The 15,349-nt window shown below is 43.0% G+C and overlaps 1 protein-coding gene and 1 non-coding gene across 2 annotated transcripts; both read left to right on the top strand.

Annotated features, from left to right (window-relative positions):
- Positions 1–3,263: 3,263 nt before the first annotated feature.
- On the top strand, positions 3,264–13,820 carry LOC149320794 (zinc finger protein 354A-like). Its single transcript, XM_089506022.1, has 6 exons — positions 3,264–3,295; positions 4,511–4,593; positions 6,236–6,362; positions 8,122–8,426; positions 8,783–8,891; positions 10,079–13,820. The coding sequence occupies exons 2-6, from the start codon at positions 4,519–4,521 to the stop codon at positions 10,705–10,707; spliced, it is 1,245 nt and encodes a 414-aa protein (XP_089362148.1). The 5' UTR covers positions 3,264–3,295; positions 4,511–4,518; the 3' UTR covers positions 10,708–13,820.
- A 458-nt stretch (positions 13,821–14,278) lies between these two features.
- On the top strand, positions 14,279–14,352 carry TRNAN-GUU (transfer RNA asparagine (anticodon GUU)). The gene has a single exon. It is a non-coding gene; the product is annotated as a tRNA-Asn (tRNA).
- The last annotated feature ends 997 nt before the right edge of the window (positions 14,353–15,349 follow it).

The following is a 15,349-nucleotide window of genomic DNA, read 5'->3' as shown; positions in this document are numbered from 1 at the left end:
ATAGCCCAGCATAGTCTGTTAAACCTTGCCAACATCTGTTCTGTGTAATACAGGGGATCTGTATAATACGATTCTATATGATATGGGTAATATAATACATATATATATCATCTTCTTTATACTATGGGCTGCAGGAGAGATATCAGCTCCAGATCATGTGCTTTGTCTCTCCTTTTCCCACATGGGCTTTAGGATTTTGAAAACTGTTCTTGATATCAATGGGGAGCTTTGAATTGTGGCATGTGTTGGGAGAAGTTTTCAACTACAGGTATGCCTCAATAAATGAAGCTGATTTAATTTAAGTTCTTTAACAGAAAATATTTGTTCATTTCATTTCTGCACTGTTTGTCTCCTAGAAAGGGACCCAAGGTGGCTCACAAATAAAACCATTTTGAACACACTTGACAATAAAAACTAGAAAGACAATTCAAATCAACTAGCTGAAAAACAGTGCCAAATTACATAAACACACAAAAGTTAGAAGCATACAGACCCTGTATAAAAGCCTCACTGACATGATTATATGTTAAAAGCCTGCTTGAATGAAAACATCTTTGCGTGCCAGTGATATAATACCAGGGGTGGAAGAAACAAGCAAATCACGCGAATCGGTGCCTCCACTACAAAAGAGAAGCTCAACGTGCTCCAGCACGTTTTTAAAAATTCAAAACTAATAATACGGTATGTGCATGTGAAATGAAGGAGGAAAAAAACAGGTTGGGTAAATCTTCAATAAGACCCAAACGGACAGACAGATGGATGATAGACAGATAGATAGAACCTGTTAGAGACCATTTGAATGTCTTTCCCAAAATGCAATCAAGAATGTCTTTCCCTAGCCTCTACTTGGGATTTTTAAGTTGATGGCCAAACTTATAGAAATATTCATTTTAAACATGCTGGAGGTAGCTAGTGAAGCAGGCTAATCTGGTTTCCCCCTCTCTCTCTATTTTGCTATTCAAGTGTGCTCAGAAAGGGATTCTGGAGACAGCTGCTGTCGCTGGCATTGGTTGGCACATGCAGCTACAATAGGATTGCCTCAAGTAGAATCCCACTCTTTCTCAACTCAAGCATTATTGCATTGCTTACTGCAGACATGCTGCTGCAATTGGACACTAAAGGCTTCTCTGGCTCTACTTCATCTCCCAATGCCAATGCCGCTTTAAAAAAATCTTCTGGCTAGACAGAGGACAAGGAGGAAGAAGGGAAGAGCAGGTGAAGTTTAAAGAAGCTATCAAGGATGCTGAACTTATTTGGGACAGCTCCTTCAGTTTAGAGTCTCCAATCCATTCTCCAGTGCTATTCAACATCTTTATCAATGACTTGGGTGAAGGAATAGAGGGCATGCTTATCAATTTGCAGTGGACACCAAATTAGGTGGGCTAACTAACACCCCAGAGGTCAGCATCAGAATTCAAAATGACCTTAATAGATTAGAGAGTTGGGCCAGAACTAATAAAATGCATAGCATAGTGTCTAGCTCGAGGAGAGTATTAGTACTGCTCTATTCTGCTTTGGTCAGGCCTCATCTGGAATCCTGTGTCCAGTTCTGGGCCCCGCAGTTCAAAAAGGATGTGGGCAAACTGGAGTGTGTCTGGAGAAAGGCAACAAAAAGGTTTGGAAAGAATGCCCTATGAGGATTGACTTGGGGAACTGCAGTTCAGTACTGCAGACAAGTTAAAAAAACATACTTGTTTATACACTGTTTCCCTGCACAGTCCAACCTATCGTCTACTTTGTGGACTGCAAAGATATGACAAGTTAATTTGTGTATCACATAGTGGCAAAGGCAGTGCTTTTGTTCCAGAGTTCAGTCATGACTGATGGCCATCCAGCCTCTGTTTAAAGACCTCCAAGGAGGGAGACTCCACTACACTCCGAGGAAGGAGTGTGTTCCACTGTCGAACAGCCCTTACTCTCACGAAGTTCCTCCTAATGTTGAGGTGAAATCTCTTTTCCTGTAGCTTGCATCCATTGCTCCGGGTCCTAGTCTTTGGAGCAGCAGGAAACAAGCTTGCTCCCTCCTCAACATGACACCCCTTCAAATATTTAAACAGGGCTATCATATCACCTCTTAACTGTCTCTTCAAAGGGCTAAACATCCCCAGCTCCCTAAGTCGTTCCTCATAATACATGGTTTCCAGACCCTTCACTATTTTAGTTGCTCTCCTTTGGACACATGGCTCCAGTTTCTCAATGTCCTTTTTGAATTATGGGGCCCAGAACTGGACACAATATTCCAGGTGAGGCCTGACCAAAGCAGAATATAGTGGCACTATTACTTCTCTTGATCTAGACACTATACTTTTATTGATGCAGCCTAGAATCACATTGGCCTTGTTAGCTGCAGCATCACACTGTTGGCTCGTGTAGCTTCTCCTCTGTTTTTGTTTAGAATAGTGGTCTCCAAACTCTGCCTTTTAAGAGATTTTGGACTTCAGCTCCCAGAAGCCTCAGCCATGTTGGCCAATAGTCGAATTCTGGGAGCTGACTGACTCCCAAGATCCCTTAAAGAGCACAGTTTGGGGACCACTGGTGTAGAATATCAAGCTTAGAGAATACTGGAGATAGTATCCCAAGTGAGGCCTTGACTAGAGCGGAGAATACAGAGTGGGGCTATGGCCTCCCTTGATGTGGATACTTTACTCCCATTAATGCATCCTAGAGAACTGCATTGCCTTGGGGGGGGGGGGATTGCATGCATCACACTATAATTGAAAATCTGTGGGTCATTCAGTGGTTCTCAAACTTTGGTCCTCCAAATGTTTTGGACTTCAATTCCCAGAATTCCTGCCTGTTGGGCCAACTGGCTGGGGCTTATGGGAGTTGAAGTCCAACGGCACATAACGTATGACCGCTCTAGCCGTCGCGTCTCTCTGATGAAACATGAGAGTGAAACACTAAAGAGTTAGGACAATATGAGAATTGAATCCCGACCAACAATTCCAGGTGGAAAACGACCTTCCGTAGAACAGCTGGGGAAACAGGAAGTATATAGTGCGTCATTTCCTTGATTACAACCAGAAGCTTTGTCTCTCTTGGGCGTCGCTCTAGCCATGGGATCCTCTATGGTAGGAGTTCTCCAGCTTTGGTTTACCTCCATTTTGTTTTGGACTACATCTCCCAGAGGCCCCAGCCATCTTGGCCCACAGTGAGGCATCATGGGAGCTGAAGTCCAAAGCTTTGGAGGACCAAAGGTTGACTTTATTATGCTCTATGGCCAGAGCTTCCTGCAGGCTTTGCTTTTGAAGGGGCTTCTTTGGGTTTCCTTTTGGGGAAGAGGTCCTTGGAGCTGGTGAGGGGCAGCAGGCTCCCTTCCTTCCTGACCCTTTTATTCCATGTGTTATTTGTGTATTTATTTCAGTCGCTATTTGTTTGTTTATTTCAATTATTATTTATCTGTTTATTTATATCACTTGTCATTTGTTTATTTTTGTATTTGCTGTTTGCCTATTTATTTCACTTATTGTTTATTTGCTTATTTATATCACTTGTCATTTGTTTATTTGATATTTATTTGTTTATTTTTCCTTTGTTTGTTTGCTAGTTGCTTATTTATTTCTTTTGCTGTTTGCTATTTGCTTATTTATTTCGATTGTTATTATTTTTTTGCTGTTTGCTTGTTTATATCGTTTGTCATTTGTTTATTTGCTTTTTGCTTTTGATATTTTCAGGCCCAGGAAGCCCCCCGATAAGTTTGCCTTAGGGCTGCTATACGTCAGAAATGACTTGAAGGCACACAACAACAACAACATGTATGCATATATGTATATATCTATATTGCGATCAGGTCTGGAAGCATTGGGTGGAGGATGCAAGGAACTGCATGGCTTCTCTTGGTAACTTCCCGTTGAACGGAGGATGCTCCTCTGCCTCTCTTACTATGGAACCCGCCATAGACAGTCAAGCGAGGAATACGTGGCCATCCCTTTGTGCAGGGATTGCTGCTTCCCTCGTCCCTAGTCAACACAGACAATTGCGAGAGATGACAGGAGTTGCAGTCCAACAAAGTCTGAAGAGCTGTGCATTTGTCATCTATTCAAAGCCAAAGGTCTTCCCCAGTGAAGGATAAGGCAGACTGGGCATCCATGGAAACTATTATTATTATTAAGCTTTATTTATATAGCGCTGTAAATTTACACAGCACTGTACATAAAGTCTTTTAATTAGACGGTTCCCTGCCTTCATGCTTACAATCTAAGAAGACACGACACAGAAGGAGAAGGGAATGGTGGGGGAAGAAGGGGATCAGGTCCAGCATTCTTCTCTCCCTCTGGGGCCTGGACCAAGGCAGATGGACAGATGGAGGGAACTGTATCTTAAGGATAGGCCTGATGGCATTGGCCCACCCTCTCTCCCCCTCTTAGGCCAGGATGGAGTTGGATGCCTTCGGGGAGGGTGCAGTTCCTTTAAGGGAGGCCTGATGGCATTGGCCTACCTTTCTCTTCCCCTCGGAGGCCAGGATGGAGTCAGAAATGAAATCTTCTACACACTTTTGTCTCCCATTTAGGGCATGGAATGGCGTCACAGATCTACTCTGGATCCAACCATTTATGTCATGAAAAGGTCACAGTTGCGATGGAGCCAATTCAGGTGCTGGCATTATATACTATTTCTTGCTACCAGAGGCATCTCTTGCATTGGTGTCACCCAATGTGGGTGCCTGGAAGAAGGTGCTGGGTGGTGGTGGCCTGCCCTGCTCTCCTTCCACTCCCGTTGTCTTGGGGCCACTGGCCAACCAAATCCAGAAAGGGCTGCCAAATGGCAGCAACAGTGGGCTACCCTTCCCTTCCTTCCCTCTCCTCCCACTGCTTCACTCGCTCAAACCGCCACTCACCCACCCAGATATCCTCCCAGGGCTATCAGGGGCAAGTGAGGCAGTGGAAGGGGGTGCCAGGGGCAATCACTGTCTCTCCTTCTCCAGTGCATTGGCTCCTATATCTGAGAGAGCCATGGCACCAGAGAAGACAGGAGGTGCAGGAGAAGGACCAGACAGGGTGTCACCCCTCATCGGAGGTGTCACCCAATGCTGTTCACACACCCAGCAACCCCTAGTGGCACCATTGCTTGTTAATTATTATTGTGGATGATCATTGTGTATACAGTGTTTTTCCAATTATGTGGAGCAAAACACACTGCAGAAATAATCTGCACTTCAACTGCCCTGGCTTAGTGCTAGAGAATCCTGGGAGTTGTAGTTTATTGTGGCACCAGAGCCCTCCAACTAAATGTGTCACAAAACTACATTTTCTACACATGCTCGGAAAATGATTCTGGAAGCAGGTGTTTACTTTGCCTGCTTTACGTGAGTACACACATCTATAGTACGATCACCCAGAATAGAATCCTGTTCTTTCCCAAAGGGCTGGGCTGGGCTGGGCTCCTGTACAAAGACTTTGTGAAAAGAAGCTTCTTTGTCAGAAGGTTTGTTAATTGAGGTATGCCTGTGTGTGTCTGTGTGTTTGTGTCTGTGTCTGGTTGAATTCCAAAATCAAAAATATTCCAAAATCATCCCCATGGGTAGCTGAGATAGTGACACCTTCACTTGCTGATGGTTCAGTGTACACAAGCTTTGCTTCAAGCAGAAAATTATTTAAAATATTATGTATAAAATTACCGTCAGTCTAAGCGTACATAAATGAATTTTGTATTTAGACTTGGGTCCTATCTCCAAGCTGTCTCATTATGTATGTATAAGCAAATACAAGTATTCCAAAATCCATAAAATCGGAAATCCTAAACACTTCTGGTCCAAACATTTCAGGTAAGAGAGACTCAGCCTGTAGAGTCTTTAACTGCATCCTTCTAGGATTCTAGGTCACCGTTGGGAGAGGTCCTGTTGGTTTGCTTTTACATGCATAGAGTATACAACTATTATAAAATATATAATATGACGTATGCAAGTACATGGAATAAATAAATTCATTTTCTGGTCCTGGAGACATTCAGGCTATCAATTTTGGATTTAAACTGACACAAGGAACAAGCTTTCTAGCCCTCAAAATCAAAACCAAATGTGGATGTCTGGTCACTTTCATGGAGTTCCCCCTTATATTTAAGGCCATTTCTGGACATGGTGTTGGTCTTTGCCTGCCCTGGGAGTGAATACTTGGCCCCCAGTCTTTCCCCAGTTGTCTCCTTTTGGAATAAGTGACTCTTGGCAAACTGGATAGATGGTGTGTTTTAGTAGAAGACAGCTTCATAAAACTGTCTTTCCCCCATCTCTTTCTAACAGGTCCCTGTGACTTTTGAAGACGTGGCTGTGTATTTCTCTGCAGAGGAATGGGTTCTCTTGGATCCTGGCCAGAGAGCTCTCTACCAAGAAGTCATGGTGACAAATTATGGGATGTTAGCCTCTCTGGGTAAGGAATGTTCTGCTTGCTATTGGGTAAAACCTGAATCGGGGATGGGGAACATGTAGCGTCTTTCCAATGCTTTTGGACTGCAGGTCCTGTTCAGCTATGCTGACCAAAGCTGATGGGAGTTGCAGTCCAGATAGCTGTGCGTTTTTGTCAACTTGGGCTGAATCTGCACTGCAGAAACAATGCAGTTTGACACTACTTTAACTGCCATGACTCCATCCTTGGAATCCTGGGCTTTGTAGTTTGTTGTGGCACCAGAGGTCTCTGACAGGGAAGGCTAAATATTTCACAAAACTACAAATCTGAGAATTCCATAACATTGAACTACTGGAGTTAAAGCAGTATCAAACTGCATTATTTCTGATTCCCAGATCAACCATTGCTTCCAGGAAAACCTGTGGCTGCAGAAACTTGTTCAAGAGTGGGTAACTCTTTTGTTTCCATCACCCTCTCAGGCAAATCTGGTGGAACTACCAGAGAGGGCCTTCTCAGTGACTGTTCCTGGACTCAAACTCTTTTCCCAGTCTGGCTCCTTTCTTGATGTCCTTTCATTAGCTGGTGAAGACCTTTTTATTCTGGCAGGCATTGGAGAACTGAGAGTTTTCAGATGGAAAGAGCTTTTCTTAGTGCACTGTAGTATTTCTATATTTTAGTTTTTAAACTGAAGTTTTAAATTAACTCTGCAGATGGTTTAATGTACAGTTGGCCCTTCACATTTGTGGCTTTGACTTTTGTGGATTTTATTATTTGCGGTTTTGATTAATACGTTCTGTCTAGGAATCTGTAGGTCCTCCAATGCAACCCATGCCAGAGGTTGACCATAGCATTGTGCTGGAGAACTAGAAATTCCTAGAGAAAACCTTTCTCTAGGCATTTATAGGTTCTCCAGTGTGATTCTATGATCAACATCTGGCTGATGTTGACCATAGCGTTGCACTGGAGGACCTGGAGATTCCTAGAGAGGTGTTTTCTCAGGTAAAAAGAATAGTATATTTTTTAAATTTGTGGTTTTCCCACATTCACACGGGTCCTTCACCCCTAACCTCAGCAAATGTGGTGGGACCACTGTAGTTATGAACCTACAATTTGGTAAGTTTTTATCTCCATGTGTTTTTACTTGCCCTGTTGTTGTTGCTTGCTGTCAGTCTGGTTTCAACTCATGGTAATCTTATGAATAAGAAACCTCCAGGAAACCAGAAATCTTATAATTGACAGCCCTGCTCAGGTTTTGCAAATTCAGGGCAGCTGTGGTTTCCTTGTCTGAGTCAATCCAGCTGTAATAAGGTCTCCCTGTTTTCCTACTGCCTTCTACTTTACCAAGCTTTATTATCTTTTTCGATATTTTCAGTTGTATTGCCTTTTATCTTGTAAGCCACTTTGAGTCCCAGCTTTTGAAAGAAGGCAAGATAGAAATAAAGGTACACTACAACTCCATATCCATGAGATCAGTAATTGTAGGTTCACTTACAGGGGGAAAAGTCTTTAGGCATCTGGAGGTCCTCCATTGTAACTTGATGGTCAACTTTTGGCAGAAATTGACCATACAGTTGCGCTACAGGACCTCTGGATATCTAAAAGGACAGGTATTTGGAGGTCCTCCAGAGTGATTCTATAATCAACTTCCACCATAAATAAACAGTTTGCCATTACCCACAATTTCTGCTAACTGTGCTAAGTCTGAGAGTGTATCCCCTGCAAACATGGGGGTTGTACTGTAGCCTAATACAATCCAAAATTGCCATTGGTTTTTTTTTCCCAGTCCAAGAGGTGCAGTCAGGAGTAGATACAGAGGAACAGGCCCCAAGAGCAGCTCACAAATCCTGGCAGAGAATGGAGAGAGAAAGAAGAGATGCTCTTATTGTCCCACTTGGGGCTGACAAAGAGGTTCTGACTGAAAGAGCTCAGGCACAGGCTGAATCCAACCCAGCTGGTGACTTACATCAGGAGCAGGAAGAACATTTTCTGGACTTCCTGATGACAACAGCATCTTTTCACTCAAGATGGATGCCCTCTCTGCCTTTGTTGGAGTTGATTGGGAGGGAATTCCAGGACAAGTTGAAAGAGGTAAGTCATCTCAACCACTGGCCCAGGGGGAAATTGGGTGAGCTCCTTTCTGCCAGGCCTAGGCAGCAACTTCCAGGGAAAACTGGGTAATTTTGGAAAAGTGAAAGAGAGTTTTTAGTTGAAGAGGACAATGTTAGAGTGAAGATTCAAGAGGGGCCAGAAGAAACAGTGACATTATCTTATTTTGTTCCTCATTCACTATGGCGAAGCAGAGCTTCAGTCCACAAGGACAGGTAGGGTTTAGGAATAGCTGGGACATTATCCTTGGTAGAAGGTTAGAAATGAGGTTTTTGAGCAAAGAACAAGTCTGCCCTCTGGTATACATCCAATGAAAACTTTCACTTTCTCTCTTTTAGGTGGGGATGTCTTTGATAGATGTTAAATCCCCTATGTTGGAGCAGGAGCCTTCAGACAAAGTGAAGGTAGAGCATTTGATGGAGGTCGTGCAGAAAGACAATGTCCTGGGTAAAGCTTCTCAGAGTACTAATGATATTATCTGAAAGACTGCCCATCTCATAGGGAGCCTGCCAGAAATTTGAATCTTCAGAAGAGGCCCTGTTGCACACTTGAAAGACATATTACTTACTAAAAACAGCACACCTAACTGTATGTCCCTCTACTCCAGTCAACAAAGGCTCAAGCCCTGTTTAAACAGGGAGGGCTTTGCCTATAGAAGCCCTTTTAGGAGGAAGTTTCAAAACACCAGAAATAGCCACTAAGAAGGCTGTTTTTCATGTCCTTTCCAGAAGAGTCTGGTGGGATGGACTTTGTAGTGGTTATTTGTATTTAACTGTTTTGTTTTAACATGTTAATGTACATAGGTAGAGCCCTACTAAATCAGTGAAAAGTCTTAACAGTCTTGTTTCCCTAAAAGTTGAGGGAGCTGGTGGAGCAAACAAAGAAACAAACTTCATTTATATACCGCTTCATACTGCCCAAGCAGTGTCTAAGCGGTTTACAATTGTAAGCTAATTTGCCCCCAACAATCTGGGTACTCATTTTAGCGACCTTGGAAGGATGCAAGCCTGAGTCAAGCTTGAGTCCTTTTGCTGGTCTTGAACTCGCAACCTTGTGGTTTTGAGTGAGTGGCTGCAATACAGGCATTTAACCACTGTGCCACCAGAGCAGATTTGGGAATGTGTGCAGATTGGAACAAGAAGAGGAAATACCATTGTGTGGTTGGAGGACTGCTTCCATGCCACTGGATGAAGCCTGTAAGATGCATCTACACTGTAAACACAATTCAGTTTGACACCACTTTAACTACAATGGCTCCATCCTACAGAATCCTGGGATTTGTCGTTTTGTGAGGCACCAGTGTTCTTTGGCAGTGAAGGCTAAAGACTTTGTAAAACTGCCAGTCCCAGGATTCCATAGGATGGAGCTACAGCACTTAAAAGTGGTGTCAAACTGCATTATTTCTGCAGTGTAGATGCACCCTAAGACAGTTATTGAAATATGTTTGGGATCCAGCTGCTTCCACTTGAGAGAGTTCTTAGCTGGTTTAACAGTTAATACCCCATCTTTCTCCCAATAAGGAAATTCAAGTTGGCTCACAGTAAGACTGTTACAATTAAAATGCAAAACAGTTTCAAATGCTAAAAATACAGTTTGTCAGTCTTTGTAGATAAATAATTGTTTCTTTGCCCTAGGAAATGGTGACCGGGGGCTGGAGTTCAAGGAGAACTTTTGGCCAGAAGTAACTGAGCAAACAATTCTGAGTGGAATATCACTGGAAGGTCTCCCTCCAAGCACTGGCCTTGTTGAGAATCAGAAAATACGAGCAGACATGATAAAAACGTATTCATGTTCATATTGTGGGAAATGTTTTGACGAGAGTTCGGACTTGGTTACTCATGAGAGGGACCACATCAGAGAGAAGATCTATCAGTGCTCGCACTGCAAGAAACGGTTCTCTTGCCACCCTGACCTCCTGACACACAAGAAGAACCACCAGGGTGAGGATCCTCACCAGTGTGCTTTGGACTGCATCAAATGCTTCAAGCAGAATACTTTCCCTGCAGTGCACCCAAAGACTCCTTCGGGAGAACAAGCATGCCGGTGCCCTGTCTGTGGAGTAAACTTCACTTGGAAATCGAACCTTATTAGACACCGGAGAACTCACACAGGAGAGAAACCCTATCGATGTTCTGAGTGTGGCAGAAGCTATACCCGCAAAACAGCTCTTGACAGGCACAAGAGAATCCACATAGGAGAAAGACCCTGTGTTGGTGATTCTCCAAGCATGGGGCAATCTTCAATATGGGTTCTTCACTTATGAATCACCAGGGGTGAAATAGACCCTGTTTCTGGGGTAGTGCCCATCTTATTGGTGTTTGTGTGCTATGGGAATGCCATCGCCTAAAGATCGTGTTAAAAAAATCTAAGTCCTGTTCTGTGGCATGGTCTCATTAATCTGAGATAAATACTGGCAACGGTACAACACAGGTAGACAGACCAGGAACAGGAAATCTGGGAGCAAAGCTAGAGAACAGGGTTGAGGTAGAAAGAGCGGCTTAGGGAACTTGTTACGTGTAGCTTGGGGAAGAAAAGGCTAAGGAGTGACGTGATAGCCATGTTTAAGGGATTTGAAGGGATGTCATATTGAGGATGGAACAAGCTTGTTTTCTGCTGCTCCAGAGACTAAGACATGGAGTAATGGATTCAAACTATAGGAAAAGAGATGTCACTTAAACATTAGGAAGACCTTACTGAAAGTAACAGCTGTTTCACAATGGAATACTCTGCCTTGCAGTGTGGTGGAATCTCATTCTTTGGTGGTTTCTAAAGAGAGCCTGGATGGCCATCTGCTGGGGTGCTTTGATTGGGCCTTCCTGCATGGCCTTCCTGCATTGGAATGGATGGCCCTTGGGGTCTCTTCCAACTCTAGGATTCTATGAAAAACAATAATGTTCTGTTTGCAAATCGAGTAAACCAGTTGAAGGCAATCCAGAGCCAAAATTGAGCAAGGTCTAGCCAGAATAGTTCAGAAGAAAAAGTTGTCCAAGAAGCAAAATGAACCAATCTCAAATTAAGCACCAGCAGATCGAGTCACAATAAGAGTCAAGGAACAGTTAGGAAGGTCTTTTCAGACAGCTATTTCTTAGCATGTTCAGTCCCCTATGAGGATTTTATAGTTGGTTTGCCTGAGTTATACCCAGAGCTAAGGTGGAGCCAACATCCCATAAAGCCTTCCTGGAAAGCTTCACTTGTGATGCCTCTTTACTCTTGATGAGCCCCCATTCTCAAGGCTAGCCAGGGTAGCCTCTGTCCCAGTTGGCATCTTCATCTAGCATTACTTCCATGAACTGCGAAGGGCTTCTGTCTCCTCATCTGATTCTGAATGTTATCCCTTTCCGTCTTTGGATGCATCTTCGGGTGCTCAAACTACTTCTTGAAGAAGTCCTCCAGGTGGGAGCATGATACCATTCTCCTCCCCAGGACCATGCTTTTTTTCTGGCTGCTCAGATGGTTTTGTTTAGGAATTGGAACAGGATTGAAGAATCTGCCTTTGATGCATTCTCCCATCACTGGTTTTCCAGTCCCTTCTAATCAAATGAGCATTGTGTGTGCCCCTAAAAGTCCAGGACATTGGGAAGTGCACATAGGTTGTTTGTCACCACTTAGTGGGACAGGATAAGGTCAATTCTGAAAGGGATGTTCTGTCAAGCCAAGAAGTAGATAATAAAATAAGCAGTTAATTCTGCAAAGAAAAGTGATGCGCCATTCTTTGGCAAGTGCCAATAAAACAAGTGTCCTGTTCGTATGTTGGGAAGGAGTAAGTCAATAGCCATACTTGACCATTCACTGCCCAAGCTGTGGCTAGTTGTCCTTTCTCATCCATAAAGGGCTTATAGACTTGTTAGGCTTGGTCTAATTGTTCCTGCAAAGTGAAAATCTTGGCATTGTTGACACATTTCATCTGCAATAAGGGTCTTTAAATTCAGGGAATCATTGGGAAGTATTAGGGGTGGTACCCATAATCTAAGAGAGCCGGAATGGTGTAGTGGCTTGAGCATTGGACTAGGACTCTGAAGACCAGGGTTCAAATCCCACTTTGGCCATGTAAACCGACTGGGTGATCTTGGGCAATTCAGAGTTTCTCTGTCTCGAAGGATGGCAATAACAAACCTCTAAAGAAACTTGTCAAGAAACCCCCATGATAGGTTACCATAAGTAGGAAGTGACTTGAAGGCACAAAACAACAACAGCAACAACCCATAATTTAAAGAAAAGGGTGTTTGGAGGATGGTGGCATTTGGAGAATTTGAAGAATGGTGACACCAGCAGTGCTAAAAACTGCTTTTCACCTAGGAAAAGGTTTGGCTCCCTTCCTGCCTTCTGGGAGGTGAAATTAGCCAGGGGTTGTAAGTAAACTTTACTGCTAGTAATACCTCAGCCCAATTGTCCTTCTGGAAATGTTACATAACACTGGAACCGTTGTACTAGTGTAGCATTAGTCCATTTAATTTGCCCTCGTAACAGGATGGTGGGCCCTGGGCAGGTGGGGCTGTACGTTTAACAAGTTGCAGGTTTGTAAAGTGGCACTATCGTACCAATTCTGAAGCATAGTTCCAATTGCAGAGTTACCAGAATGAGGATGGGTCATTCATAACATAGTTTTTTTAGACAGTAAATCCATTTCCATCCTATCAAACAGTTTGATGAGCCATTCTTCCATTTGTGGAGTCTTGTTTTCAATATTGAGCGTATAATAATCCTGCTACTGTAAGCATATAAAAATACAGTCAGCCCTTCTTATACACAGATTTTTTATACACGGATTCAAGCATCCACGGTTTGAAAATATTAAAAAAAAAGTATAGATTTCAAGTATCAAACCTTGATTTTTCCATTTTATATAAGGGACACCATTTTGCTATGCCACTGTATTTAATGGGACTTGAGCATACATGGATTTTGTTATACATGAGGGTTCCTGGAACCAAACCCCAGTGTATAACAAGGGTCCACTGTAATTTTCCATATATATTTTCCATTTTGTTTTCTAATTCATTTAATAGATAAATGTATGGTTTAAATTCTAATTTAATATCTAAGATTTCTTTAATTTTGAAATGTATTTGTTTCCTTTTTTTTACTTTCTCACAAGTTCACCACATACTTGTAATGTCTCTTTTTTGATATTAATTTGATATAAACTGAGAGGGGCTTCTGAGGCTGGATCCTGGGGGACCACAGAATTAGGTTGAAGGCACGTAACAACAAGAGTAAACAAATGTCTGGGACTTGTTAGCGCCTACTTACCTAAGTCCCAGTGATTTCAGTGCAACATATTCAATCAGCACACAACAAAAGGGCATTTAAATGTAGATTATTTTAATACGTGTGTGTCATGTTTGTTCTTTTAAAATAAATTGATGTATGTTTTAACTGAAAGTGTGTTTTTAACTGAGATATATTTGTTGGTTTGTTGTTGTCTGGATCTGTCAGGGAAATGAGGAAGGGAAGAATAAGGTGGCAATACTACGCCTGTGCAGTAGCAACTGGAGCCTGCAAGGTGAGGCTCCTGCCAGTGCCAGTCTTTTTGTATGTTTCCTGCTTCATTGCCACTGCCACATTTTAACCTACCCATTGGCCTGCAACAAAGGAAAAAACTGAGATTTACTGTTTCAACAGGCCTAGCCAGACAGGACATTTTTAGTCCCTTTAATTTGTTATTTTCCAGTTTTCCAGGGCAAATAGCAACCCTAAGTAAGCTTCCATTGTCCCTATGCTCTTAGAGGATAGGAAACTGACTTAGTCTGGCTTGTTAACTAATTTCTGCCTGAGTTGTCACTGCCAATAAACCTCAGACCAAGGAAGAGAGACAGAGGAACAGCAGAGGCCTGGTCTCTGTGGCGCAATGGGTTAGCGCGTCTGGCTGTTAACCAGAAGGATGGTGGTTCGAGCCCACCCAGGGACGGCTGCAGGTGTAGACGGTTGAAGGCTGTGGATTGCTGATCCCTTGCACCCTGCATATGTGAATTTCAATCCTACCCTTCTGTTCACCAGTGTTTTCCAGAAAGTCCCCACCCAGAAATGTTGGATTGACTGCTCACTTTTTCTCTGAGGAGGCCAAAAGTACAGGCGAGCATGCACCAGCCACCAGGACTGAAACCTGGGTCACAAGATTGGTGACTTTGTATGATGCCTATATGCCACTGGTACAACTGATAAAGGTCTTTGCCTTTCCCAATAAAATTTCTGTAGGGAAGAGACAGCAAGAAGCCTTTTCTCTGTTCTCTCAAGGAGATTGCACACTTGGATATTGCTCAGCATTAGCATTTGCAAAGAAAACGCTGGCTCCTTCCACTTCTTTAAAGCCAGGGAGGGAGCCCAAACTTTCCCTGGATGAGAAATAGGCATTTGGTCCAAAGTCCTAGGTATTAAGGTGAGCTGTGAGGGAAACGCCTCAGTTTCTGAGGAAAGGATTCAGATCCATCTGCTCAACCACAACAACTACATGTGTGTGCCATAATAATGATTTTTTTTTTAAACTCACTCTGTCTACCTGACAAACTACTTCATTGCAGCAAGGATCTGCGTATTGCAGGTTGAGTCTCCCTTATCCGGAATTCCAAAATGTTCCAAAATTGTCCAGATAGGTGGCTGGCCCCTTTGCTTTCTAATGGTACAATGTACACAAACTTTGTTTCATTACCAAAATTATTGAAAATGTTGTGCATAGAATTACTCTCAGGTTATGTGTATAGGACACACATGAAGCATACATGAATTTCATGTTTAGACTTGGGACCCATCTCCAAGATATCTCATTATGAATATGCAAATATTCCACAATCCAAAAAAGTCAGAAATCCCAAACACTTCTAGCACCAAGGGAGACTCAACCTGTACCATCCTAGCACTGTGGGATTCCTTGGCGCTCTTCCATCCAAGTACTTACCAGGGCTGACCTT

The sequence above is a fragment of the Sceloporus occidentalis genome, unplaced genomic scaffold (assembly GCF_023333645.1).
Source record: "Sceloporus occidentalis isolate IW3139 unplaced genomic scaffold, rSceOcc1.0.p SCAF_1, whole genome shotgun sequence".
Lineage (NCBI taxonomy): Eukaryota > Metazoa > Chordata > Lepidosauria > Squamata > Phrynosomatidae > Sceloporus > Sceloporus occidentalis.
The sequence above is the reverse complement of the archived record's forward strand: the minus strand, read 5'-3'. Positions and strand labels throughout refer to the sequence as shown.

Excerpts from the sequence above, each read along its gene's own strand:
- LOC149320794 (XM_089506022.1), top strand. The coding sequence starts at position 4,519 with ATGGCGTCACAGATCTACTCTGGATCCAACCATTTATGTCATGAAAAG. Across the intron at positions 4,594-6,235 it reads TTGCGATGGAGCCAATTCAG|GTCCCTGTGACTTTTGAAGA; the intron begins GTGCTGGCATTA and ends TCTTTCTAACAG. Across the intron at positions 6,363-8,121 it reads TGGGATGTTAGCCTCTCTGG|TCCAAGAGGTGCAGTCAGGA; the intron begins GTAAGGAATGTT and ends TTTTTTTCCCAG.